The following is a 13,304-nucleotide window of genomic DNA, read 5'->3' on the forward strand; positions in this document are numbered from 1 at the left end:
CAAGGCAACCAAATCTGAACCCAATACTCCAGGTGCGGCCTCACCAACGCCCTGTACAATTGCAACATAACTTGCAATGCCCTGACTGATGAAGGCTAGCATGCTAAAAGCCTTCTTCACTGCTCTATCTACCTGTGACTCCACCTTTAGAGAACTGTGCACCTGAAGTCCAAGGTTCCTCTGTTCCACGCTACTCCCTAAGATCCTAACATTCACTGTGAAAGTCCTACCTTGATTTGATTTCCAAAATGCAACACGTCACACTTATCTGTATTGGACTCCATTTGCCATTTCTCAGCCCACTTCCTCAGCTGATCAAGATCCTGCTGCAATTTTTGATAACCCTCGTATTTTATTGCCCTTTGTTTTCAGGCCCAAGATCATTAAACTGGAATTTAAGAAAAGCAAGCTAACTCTTGTGGTGGTGGAAGATGATGAGCAGGTAAGAGAGAGATTTGGTGGTGTTCTGTCTCCATCAGGCTGGGACAAGCTTGTCTCGCATCCTGAAGGCTGGAGGTAGTGGTGGCCTGTGTTCTGAAACTCTGCGCAGGAATTTCCGGTGGGATTCAGGACCCTGCCATCAGGCTCGAATGGGATCAGAAGCTGTTTTTTGGGAGGTTCAGTCACTTGGCAGAATGGACTCTAAGGCAACTTGTGAGATAGATGAAAGATTGACTAACAGCCAGTGTATTCTGACTAACCAAACTTGTGGGGAGACGTTGCAAACTCTCTTGCCCTGGCACACCTAACTGGTGTGACCATAGGGAACAGTCCATACAGGATTAGCAACCAAAGCTGGCAAATGAAGACCTATGCCAACTGTTGCAATGGCGAATGTAGTTGCTGTGTAGCAAAGGGCTGGCACATCCAGTTTTGTTCTGAAATTTAATTCTAGTTCCTCGCAATGCTGATCTTTCATTCTTGGGATGTGGGCATTGGTGGCAAGCCTCATATTTATTGGCCATCCCTAATTGCCCTTAGAAGGGGGTGTTGAGTCCCTGTCTTGAATTGCCACAGTCCATATTGTGTGGTACACCCATAGTGCTGTTAGAAATGAAGTTCCAGGACCCAGTGACATTGAAGGAATGGAGATGTAGTTCCAATTTAGGATGATGTGTGACTTGGAAAGGAACTTCCTATGCATCTACTGCCGTTATCCTCCTCTTTGGTAGAGGCTATGGGTTAGGGAAGTGCTGTCAAAGGAACCTTGGTGAGTTCCTGCAATGCATCTTGTTGATGCACTACAGGCTACAAGATGAAGGCATATAAAATCGCTGGCACCAATGCACCCCTCCCCGATGAGCGCAGCGCATTCTATGCCCATTTTGAGGTCAGCGAGAGCTTGCCCTCCACCCTGGAACCCTCAGACGAATCTGTACCCGAGGTCATCATCTCAAACATCAGAGCAGCCTTTTCGAAAGTCAACCCACGGAAAACTGGCCTGGATGGGATACCCGGATGCGCACTCAGATCCTGTGTGGACCAGCTGGCAGGAGAATTCGCAGACATCTTCAACCCCTCTACATCAATCTACATCAGTGCCAAAGAAAAGCCAGGCAGCGTGCCTTAATGACTATTGTCAGGTCGTTCTAACATCCATCATTATGAAATGCTTTGAAAGGTTAGTCATGGCACAAATCAATTTGAGCCTCCCAAATTGCCTGGACCCTCTACAAAAGCTTATCACCACAACAGGTCCACAACAGACAACATCTCCCTGGCCCTACAGTCAACCCTGGAACACCTAGATAACAAGGACACCTATGTCAGACTCCTATTTATTGACTACAGCTCAACCGTCAACACCATTACTTCTACAAAACTCATCTCCAAACTCTATGGCCTGGGCTCAGCAACTCCCTCTGCGACTGGATCCTGGACTTCCTAACCCACAGACTGCAATCAGTAAGGATAGGCAACAACACCTCCATGATCATCTTCAACACCGGTGTCCCACAAGGCTGTTCTTAGCCCCCTACTATGACTGTGTGGCCAAATTCCCCATCAACTTGATATTCAAGTTTGCTGATGACACCACAGTTGTGGGTTGGATCTCAAACAATGACGAGATAGAGAATCTGGTGAAGTGGTGTGACAACAATAATCTCTCCCTCAATGTCAACAGAAGGAAGGAAATAGTCATCGACTACAGGAAGCGTAGTGGAGGACATGCCTCTGTCTACATCAATGGGGATGAAGTGGAAGAGAGTTACTCTCTGCAGAATTCCCAGCCTTTGAACTGCTGGAGTAGTTGCAGTATTAGCATGGCTAATCCAGTTCAGTTTCTGGTCAATATTAGCCCCCAAGATGTTGATGGGGGATTCAGCGATGGTCATATACTGGTTAAATTCTCTCTTTGCTGTAGATGGTCATTGCCTGGCACTTGTTTGGCATGTTACTTGCCACTTATTAGCCCAAACCTGAATGTTGTCCAGATCTTGCTGCAAATGGACATGGACTGCTTCAGTACCTGAAGGGTTGCAAATGGTACTGAATGCTATTCATCAATATTTCCACTCCTAACCTTATGTTGGAAGGAAGGTCATCGATGAAGCAGCTGAAGATATTGGGAATTGGACACTACCCTGAAGAATTCCTGCAGTGATGACATGGTGCCATGTCCTCTTAAACCTCTTTCCTACCACACTCCTCATGCAATGCCACTTTATCTACAGCGCCCATCAAACGAGGGCGGGTTCTGCACCTTGATGTCCTTTCCTAGTATCCTTCACTCCCTCATCTTTGCCCTGAGTTGCATGCTCCTTCAGCCATGACAAAGGTGACCTGAGATACCTTGTCGGGCTCTGCAAAGGCCCCATGGATTTTTGTTTGCATGTTCTTAACCACCCCTTAAGAATTGTCTTTGTTTTAAATTTCACTCCCGTTCTATTTGCTGCTGCTCCAACATCTGTCCCACCTTGCATCCGATTGCAGTTCCGATTGAAAATCTCTGAACTTGGAATCATAGAATCGTGCAGTGCAGAAGAGGCCCTTCAGCCCATCAAATCTGCACCGATGTGGAGAAACACCTGACCTCCCACTTAATCCTATTTCCCAGCACTTGCCCATAGCCACTTGCTCTGCACAAGACGGGTTTGTGTTGTGCCATTAAGTGGAAAATATTCCTACTTGTGTCCTTTTAAAAAGATCCACGAGTTGTACTTCAATGGCAAGAGAGCACGGTGCAAGGTCATAGTGCTGCCATTGCTTATCACCCAACATGTCCTCTGGCCCACCACAGGCAGTGTCAAGGGAGACCCCGGGTGTATTTGATGAAGTCTTTAAGCATTTTACTGCAGTTGCTGGGAATCTGGAATTAAAACAGTAAATGTCAGAAATATACAGCTGGTCAGGCAGCGCTTGTGGAGAGAAACACAGGAATTGATATTAACAGGTTGCTGATCTTTCATCGAAATTTTTGACCTGAAACATTAACCCTGTTTTTCTCACCGCAGTTTTTGCCAGGCCATTGCAAGCACTCTGATTACATTGATTGGCTACTTGTGGACATTGCTATGTTAAGGGTTTTTTTTTGATAAGATTGAGCACTCGCTGCAAGCACTGTTGAAACAATTTGTCCTTGAATTCTGCAATTCAGTTGGGAGATTTGGTCTGCAAATAGTCATGTTACTTTGGGTCAGTGTCCTTGCCTGTCTAAAAACATCCTGATGATGAGGTTGTCCTGGATGCAGAGTTAATAAGGAATATTTGTGCTTTGGGCGCGCACATTTTTTGCACATTCGGTAATACAGTGTCTCCAAACCGGCAATCTGTGGGATCAAATCCGAGCTGGATTTCGGATCTTTCCGCGTTTCGGGTTGGATGGTTTGAACTGTGTCAGGCCAGGTCGGGTCAAGGGTTGCTCAGACCACTTAAGAACGCAGGAAAAGACAGGTGTATGAAACTGATAACGAGTCGGCGTGCCACCGCTCCCGTGCAGCACCTAGCCAGACAACCAGCAAGTTATCTTACTCATCTAATAATAATTAAAATTCATGCAAGGCTGCTTTAAAAAGTAAAGCCCAATTTTCAACATAGCCAGATTTGAGGCACTGTACACTCGAGTTCACTGTATTCATCGGAGGCGGTAGCAAAATGGCAACCGCATTCTCCAAGCTGTTTGCGATTTTGCTTCACTATGTGTTGTTGTGTAGTCTTTAACTTTCTCGCATCACTGCATTAGATTTCAGCTCTATGGGGGAAAGTCACTGATTAGTCACAATGGCTACACTTGAGGAAGTCAGGGAATTGACTACATAATGTTGTAGCCCTATTTCAGACTTGCAGTCCCTTTTGAAAGTGGCTTGCTGCTGGCGAAGAAGGGCTTGCATTGATATAGCACCTGTCATGACCACTGGATGTCCCAAATACTTCATGGCCAATGACGCATTTTCCTTTGTTTAAGTGTAGTCACTTTGTGGGGGTCCGGGGGCGAGGAGGAGCTTGCGTCTCACTGGTAGTGTCGCTAACTCTGGGCCAGCAGCTCCCAATTCCAGTCTAGCTCTGGGACTTGATGGTCACAGAAGGTGCATTCGTAATATGGCCGGACAAGTTGATTATCATCCTTCAGTAAGCCTGATAAGAGCGGGAGAGTTTCCTGCTCAGTCAAACCGTAGAAAGCAACGGCAAGCCATTGCGGTGTTTTGTCAAACATAATTATCGTAGAAATCATAGAATCTTAGAGTTCAGAAGGAGGCCATTCAGCCCATCGAGTCTGCACTGACCACAATCCCACCCAGGCCCGATCCCCATGCATTTACCCTAGCTAGTCCCCCTGACACAAGGGACAATTTAGCATGGTCGATCAACCTAACCCGCACATCTTTGGACTGTGGGAAGAAACCGGAGCACCCGGAGGAAACCCAAGCAGACATGGGGAGAATGTGCAAACTTGCACACAAACAGTGACTCTAGCCGGGAATCAAACTCGGGTCACTGGCTGTGAGGCAGCAGTGCTAACCGCTGTGCCACCCCAAATTGTAGACCAGTCCAGTGGAAGTTGGTGATCGCCAATGCCATCATAGGACATGGTACCTGAGGGAGAGGAGTCACTGTGGGAATATAGGAAACATGACCATCAATTTAAAAACAGCAAGATAACATGTACAGTACTGTAATAATCGAGGGAAGCTGTTTAAGTGATCACTGAGGGACAAAGATAATGCAAAGGGATCCTTTCTGATCATTGAATTCACTCTCCTAAAGAGAGAAGTGACTGCACTGAGAACTTCCACACAGTTGCTACTTATAAAATCACTCTCTCTAAAGGGCGCTCCACCTGATTACTACCTAAAGTAATGGAAGTTGAAAATTATAACCTTGGTATGTGCTCAAGGTTGGGCAGTCTGCTTTGAGGGAACATGTAGCATTGTTCCAACTTGGCATCTCCGTAAGAATGTGATGACACCTGCCCGTGGCGCACCTGTTGCTGAATACTCAATGCCTTCAATCGTTGCCAGGAAGATGGCCACTTGAGCGAGGTCCTGGAAGGTGGCTGTCGTCCAGCTTGGTGCCTTTAGGGAAAAGCCACGAGGCATGAAACGTGTGATCGTCTGGTACCTGATAACTGTAATTAGGCAAGTCGCAGAGACTCCAAGCTTAGAAATCATTAAATGTTTGCACCCTTGGCCCATGTAATTGCAGCCGAGCACAGGCTCCAGAGGGGAGGGGAGAAAATCTGCCAAGAAAGAAAAATAGATTGATAAAAAAGGCAAACATAGGTTTAGAAAACCTTCACACCTTTGCCTCTAGACTCAACAATTCCAATGTTGTCATGGCTGGGCCCCCCCACCTTGCACTATCTGTAAACTTAGCTCAGACAAAGCCCTTCTTGCTGTGTCTTAACTCTCACCAACATTTATTCACTTATCAACCCTGTGCTCGCTGACCTGGTCCAGCGAAGCTTCAATTGTATATATTTTAAAATTAAATTCTCATCACTGTTTTCCAGTCACTTCATGACCTTTTTCCTCGCTAACTCTGGAGCCATCTACAACCCTACAACTTGCTGTGGCCTACCAGCAAGGAATAGGGCTTTTGAAAACCGGGGAGATTGACAGTTCCGTTCGATGTTTTCACAGATGTTGCTGGATAGAGAACCCCCCCTTCAGGCGAAAAGGGTTCGCTTGAAGTTTCGCTTTGTCTACATGTTGATGTAAGGGGTCTGGAAATGGCTGCGGGAATTTTTTCCCTAAGGACGCTGCAGGTTCTTTTTGATGTGCGGGTAGTTCATTTTGACCCAAGTGCATTGTATGTTCTTCCAAAAGGTTTCCTCAGAAGTCTGTCTTTTGGTATTAGAGTCATAGAGGTTTACAGCATGGAAACAGGCCTTCGGCCCAACTTCTCCATGCCACCCAGTTTTTACCACGAAGCTGATTCCAATTGCCCGCATTTGGCCCATATCCCTCTATACCCAACTTACCCATGTCACTGTCTAAATGCTTTTTAAAAGACAAAATTATACAATAAATGGCAGAGTCATCAGGAGTATAGAAACACAGGGACTAGGTGTGCAAACACTAGGTGTGCAAGTCCACAAATCCTTGAAGGTGGCAACACAGGTGGAGAAGGTGGTGAAGAAGGCATATGGTATGCTTGCCTTTATAGGACGGGGTATAGAGTATAAAAGCTGGAGTCTGATGATGCAGCTGTATAGTACGCTGGTTAGGCCACATTTGGAGTACTGCGTCCAGTTCTGGTCGCCGCACTACCAGAAGGACGTGGAGGCGTTAGAGAGAGTGCAGAGAAGGTTTACCAGGATGTTGCCTGGTATGGAGGGTCTTAGCTATGAGGAGAGATTGGGTAAATTGGGGTTGTTCTCCCTGGAAAGACGGAGAATGAGGGGAGATCTAATAGAGGTGTACAAGATTATGAAGGGTATAGATAGGGTGAACAGTGGGAAGCTTTTTCCCAGGTCGGGGGTGACGATCACGAGGGGTCACGGGCTCAAGGTGAGAGGGGCGAAGTATAACTCAGATATCAGAGGGACGTTTTTTACACAGAGGGTGGGGGGGGGCCTGGAATGCGCTGCCAAGTAGGGTGGTGGAGGCAGGCACGCTGACATCGTTTAAGACTTACCTGGATAGTCACATGAGCAGCCTAGGAATGGAGGGATACAAACGATTGGTCTAGTTGGACCAAGGAGCGGCGCAGGCTTGGAGGGCCGAAGGGCCTGTTTCCTGTGCTGTACTGTTCTTTGTTCTTTGTTCTCTTCGACCTCTGGCAGCTCATTCCAGACACTCACCACCCTCTGTGGAAAAAATTGCCCCTCTGGACCCTTTTATATCTCTCCCCTCTCACCTTAAACCTATGCCCTCTTGTTTTAGACTCCCCTACCTTTGGGAAAAGATGCTGACTATCTAGCTGATCTGTGCCCCTCATTATTTTATAGACCTCTATAAGATCACCCCTAAGTCTCCTACACTCAAGGGAAAAAAGTCCCAGTCTATTCGGCCTCTCCTCATAACTCAATCCATCAAGTCCCGGTAGCATCCCAGTAATTTTTTTTTCTTTGGGCAAAGGCTGCTGCAAGGTTAATGTTGACATGAATGCTCAGTCCCAAATTCAAAAGTTGGGCAATTCAGTTGTAAGTGATCACTAGATTGAATATAACTGCCTAGTTAAACCTGTTCCCTCCCATGATATTACCGACTTCTAAGAAAAGAAACAAAGTCAATGCTGGAAGTCTGAAATAAAAAGTATAAGTGCTGGAAACACATTGAAGAGGATAGACAGGATCACCACGGCCTGTCTGACTGGGGGGAGGACAGGATCACCACGGCCTGTCTGACTGGGGAAAGGACAGGGTCACCACTGTCTGTCTGACTGGGGAAAGGACAGGGTCACCACTGTCTGTCTGACTGGGGAAAGGACAGGGTCACCACTGTCTGTCTGACTGGGGAAAGGACAGGGTCACCACTGTCTGTCTGACTGGGGAAAGGACAGGGTCACCACTGTCTGTCTGACTGGGGGGAGGACAGGGTCACTACTGTCTGTCTGACTGGGGAAAGGACAGGGTCACCACTGTCTGTCTGACTGGGGAAAGGACAGGGTCACCACTGTCTGTCTGACTGGGGGGAGGACAGGGTCACCACTGTCTGTCTGACTGGGGAAAGGACAGGGTCACCACTGTCTGTCTGACTGGGGAAAGGACAGGGTCACCACTGTCTGTCTGACTGGGGGGAGGACAGGGTCACCACTGTCTGTCTGACTGGGGGGAGGACAGGGTCACCACTGTCTGTCTGACTGGGGGGAGGACAGGGTCACCACTGTCTGTCTGACTGGGGGGAGGACAGGGTCACCACTGTCTGTCTGACTGGGGGGAGGACAGGGTCACCACTGTCTGTCTGACTGGGGGGAGGACAGGGTCACCACGGCCTGTCTGACTGGGGAAAGGACAGGGTCACCACGGTCTGTCTGACTGGGGGAAGGACAGGTTCACCACTGTCTGTCTCACTGGGGGGAGGACGGGGTCACCACTGTCTGTCTGACTGGGGGGAGGACAGGGTCACCACTGTCTGTCTGACTGGGGGGAGGACAGGGTCACCACGGCCTGTCTGACTGGGGAAAGGACAGGGTCACCACGGTCTGTCTGACTGGGGGAAGGACAGGGTCACCACTGTCTGTCTGACTGGGGAAAGGACAGGGTCACCACGGCCTGTCTGACTGGGGGGAGGACAGGGTCACCACTGTCTGTCTGACTGGGGGGAGGACAGGGTCACCACTGTCTGTCTGACTGGGGGGAGGACGGGGTCACCTCTGTCTGACTGGGGGGAGGACAGGGTCACCACTGTCTGTCTGACTGGCGGAAGGACAGGTTCACCTCTGTCTGACTGGGGGGAGGACAGGGTCACCACTGTCTGTCTGACTGGGGGGAGGACAGGGTCACCACTGTCTGTCTGACTGGGGGGAGGACAGGGTCACCACGGCCTGTCTGACTGGGGAAGGGAAGTTAGTTGAGCTTCTTGAGGGCAAGTGACACATCACTGGTCAACTCTGCCAAGCACTGGTGACAAGTTGAACTGCTAATGATTTTAACCACCTGGAGGTTGATCAGAAATGTTGGGTGATGTTATTAAAATAATCTCAGTCCGGCTGTGAAAAGACAAGGACTTGAATTTGCTTTGGGTGTCTTTTTTCTCGTAATAAATATTTATGAACTAACAAAGACTGGGGCAGTCCTAGACATGAGTCATAGATTCATCCAAGTGATGGGGTGGTATGGGGTGTGGTGGGATGCGTTGCAATTTCTGCTGGCTCTCTGTCTGAGCTACCCTGTGCTAATCCCAACACTTCCATTCTCTCCATATCTTCCCCTGCCTCAAAATGTCTCATCTACTCTCTCTTTAAAAGGTGCTGGGATCTCTGTAATGAATGGAGTGACGGGGCTGATTGTAGGCGATTGAGTATCTGAGGAAAAGAAACTACAAAATAACTAATCTTGGATTTAAATAATGTTGAGGTCAGGGTGTGCTGTGATGAGCAGGTGCAGCCCTGGCCGGTGAGATTAATATCCGTACATGTATACTCTGATCAAGGATGTCGGTATCTATTTTCCGGACTTCTTGCTGAAATAGAATCACAGAATCCCAACAGTGCAGAAGGAGGCCACTCGGTCCTTCAAGTCTGCACCAACAACCATCCAACCTAGGTCCTAAGCCCGTAACCCCACATGCTTACCCTGCTAATCCCTCTAACCTATGCACCCTGGGATACTAACGGGTAATTTAGCATGGCCAATGCACCTAACCTGCACATCTGTGGATTGTGGGAGGAAACCGGAGCATCCAGAGGAAACCCACGCAGACACAGGGAGAACGTGCAGACTCCCCACAGACAGTCACCCAAGCCAGGAATCGAACCCAGGTCCCTGGAGCTGTGAGGCAGCAGTGCTAATCACTCTGCCACCCAAGTGAGTTGGGGAGAAGGAGGGGATGTCTTGGGCTGATCTGAAATGTCAGGCCATCTGGGGGATTGGGGGTGGGGGGGGGGGTGGGGTGGGATGGAGCTGTAATCATGCGTTAATCTTGTGTCAGGGAGATTTTGTTCGCCAATAAAATCTATGAAAACAGAGAGGGTCAGTGAGGAACGCTGTTGCTTTGTTTGCATGCTGTCCACTTTACTGTCCAATGCTCATATTTGCATCACTGCCAGTCTGCATCATGGGAAAATAACCACAGCACAGAGGGAGTCCATTCAGTTCATCGTGTCCATGCCAGCTGTTTGAAATTTCTATCCAATTTGACTGACTCCCTTGCTGCTTTAACTATAACTATAACTTTTACTGAGGCAGCTCCATTTTAACTATGTTCGTGTCTCTCTCGTTCTCTCTCTCTCTCACAAACACTCAGTAGCTGCTTGCAACAAATATGGTGATGTCTTACTGGATAAACAAAGTTTGAGAGGCATTGCCCTGCATTTTTATTGAGCTGGGAACCTTGAAGAATGGCGTTAGGACTTAATTCCTGGATTTACTTCAGAGTTAAATGACTGTGGACTCGAATCCTACTCGAGAACTCAATCTAGGCTGATGATTCAGTGCAACACTGAGGAAGCTCTGCACTTTGGGAGATGCCAGCTTTCACAATGAGGCTTTAAGCCAAGGCCTTATAGAGATCCCAGGATACCCTCCAGAGCAGAATAGGAGAGATCTTCAGATGTTTTGGCCTATGTTTATTCCCAGCTATATTGGTAAAATAGACTATCTGGTTGGTTTGCCTTGATGTTCTTGGGAGCTTGATGTCTGAAAAGTAACTATTATGTTTCCTACATCACAACACTTCAAAAGTACTTAGAATCCTACCAAAGGAGGCCATTCGGCCCATCGAGACTGCACCAACAACAATCCCACCCTAGCCCCCCTGACACTAAGGGGCAATTTAGCATGGCCAATCCACCTAACACACACTTCTTTGGAGTGTGGGAGGAAACCAGAGTTCCTCTGTTTAAGAAGGGCAAAAGAGATAATCCGGGAAATTATAGGCCTGTGAGCCTTTGATCAGTGGTGGGAAAATCATTGGAGAAGATTCTTGGGGACGGGATGTACTCACATCTGGGACAGAATAGGCTTATTAGCGATAAGCAGCATGGTTTTGTGAAGGGGAGGTCGTGTCTCACAAACTTGATTGAGGTCTTTGAAGAAGTGACAAAACAAATTGACCAGGACAGGACAGTGGATGTGTATACATGGACTTTAGTAAAGCCTATCAATAAGCATCTGCCTGCCTATCATGGCAGGCTGATACAGAAGGTGAAATCATATGGGATCCGAGGTGAGCTGGTAAGATGGATACAAAACTGGCTTGGGCATAGAAAGCAGAGAGTAGCAGTGAAAAGGTAGTTTTCTAACTGGAGGTCTGTGACAAGCGGTGTTCCACAAGGATCAGTGCTGAGGCCTCTAATATATATAATTGATTTGGAGGAAAATGTAGGTGGTCTGATTAGTAAATTTGCAGACGATACAAACTTGGGGGAGTAGCGGATTATGAGGAGGATTGTCAGAGGATACAGCAGGATATAAATCGGCTTGAGGTCTGGACCGAAAGATGGCAGATGGAATTTAACCCGGACAAATGTGAGGTGATGTGATTTGGAAGGTCTACTGTCGATGGCAAGTATACAGTAAATGGTAGAGCCCTTAGAAATATTAGCATACAGAGGGACCTAGGCGTGCAGATCCACAGTTCCCTGAAGGTGGCTACTCAGGTGGACAAGGTGGTCAAGAACGCGTATGGCATTCTGGCCTTAATCGGTCAGGGCGTTGAGTATAGGAATTGGAAAATCCTGTTGCAACTGTATAAGACTTTGGTTCGGCTGCATTTGGAGTATTGTGTACAATTCTGGTCGTCACACTACCAGAAGGATGTTGATGCATTGGAAAAGGTGCAGAGGAAATTTACCAGGATGTTACCCGGTTTGGAGGGTATGGACTATAAAGATAGTTTAGATAGTTTTCATTGGAGCGTCGGAGGATGAGGGGGGACCTGATAGAGGTTTACAAGATTATGACAGGCTTGGATAGAGTGGATAGTCAGGGTCTTTTTCCCAGGGTCGAAGGGTCAATTACTCAGAGCATAGGTTGAAAGTCAGAGGGAGAAAGTTTAAAATAGATGTAAGGGGCAAGTTTTCCACACAGAGGGTGGTGAATGCCTGGAACGTGCTGCCAGAGGAGGTGGTGGAAGCAGATTCTATAACAACGTTCAAGAGGCATCTAGATAGTTACATGAATAGGCAGGGAATAGAGGGATATGGACCACGTAGAGGTAAGAAAATATTAGATGAGAGAGGCATCAGCGTCGGCACAGACTTGGTGGGCTGAAGGGCCTGTTGCTGTGCTGTGTTTTCTTTGTTCTGTGATGAGAGGCTGAGTAAATTAGACTTGTATTAGAACCATAGTAGAAAAGTTACAACACAGAAGCAGGCCATTCGGCCTATCTTGTCCATGCTAGCCTGACGACACCCTTTCTATCCCACCTTCCTGCACCCACCCCATTGCCCTGTAGCTTACAGCACTTAAGGAGCAGATCCAGGTACTTTTAAAAAAGAGTTCAGAGTCTCTGCCTCTACCACCAACTCGGGCATCGAATTCCAGGCTCACCACTCACCAACCTCTACATAAAACAAATTGTCCTCATGTCCCCTCTATACCTACTGCCACTTATCTTGAATCTATGTCCCCTGGTTCTAGAATTCTTTCGAGTTCAGAAGAATGAGAGGTGATTTCATTGAATCCTATAAAATTCTGACGGGGATTGATAGGTGGACACAGAGATTGTTTCCGTTGGTTGGGGAACCTAAAACATGGGGGCACAGTCTCAGGATAAGGGGCCGATCGATCACTTAGGACTGAGAGGCAGAGAAATTGCTTCACTGCAAAGGTAGTGAATCTTTGGAATTCTTTCCCAGAGGGTTGTAGTTGGTCTGTTGATGAATTTGATGCCGCTGTTGGACTGGGGTAAGCACAGTAAGAAGTCTCACAACACCAGGTTAAAGTCCAACAGGTTTATTTGGAATCGTGAGCTTTCAGAGTGCTGCTCCTTCATCAGCTGAGTGATGCAGGAGCAACGCTCCGAAAGCTCGTGATTCCAAATAAACCTGTTGGACTTTAACCGGGTGTTGTGAGACTTCTTACTGTTGTTGAATACACTGAAGGCTGGGATGGACAGAGTTCGGGGTTTTCTGGCTGCGCTCACCCAAAGGCCGGAAATTCCTGCCTGAGGTTGATGGACCTTTGCATGGTCCGCTAAGATTCCTGTGGCAGGCAGGATGGGAACATTCCGCCACTGGTCTCATAAAACTGAGGGAAA

At 47.7% G+C, this 13,304-nt stretch overlaps 1 protein-coding gene across 1 annotated transcript in view; it reads left to right on the forward strand.

Moving 5' to 3' along the window:
* Positions 1-13,304, forward strand: part of LOC144503513 (band 4.1-like protein 5) — a 114,933-nt gene that overhangs the window by 81,720 nt on the left and 19,909 nt on the right. The window contains exon 10 of the mRNA XM_078227914.1: positions 373-442. Coding sequence (XP_078084040.1) covers positions 373-442 — 70 coding nt within the window. The remainder of the gene's footprint in view (positions 1-372; positions 443-13,304) is intronic.

The sequence above is a fragment of the Mustelus asterias genome, chromosome 14, assembly GCF_964213995.1.
Source record: "Mustelus asterias chromosome 14, sMusAst1.hap1.1, whole genome shotgun sequence".
Taxonomy (NCBI): Eukaryota; Metazoa; Chordata; class Chondrichthyes; order Carcharhiniformes; family Triakidae; genus Mustelus; species Mustelus asterias.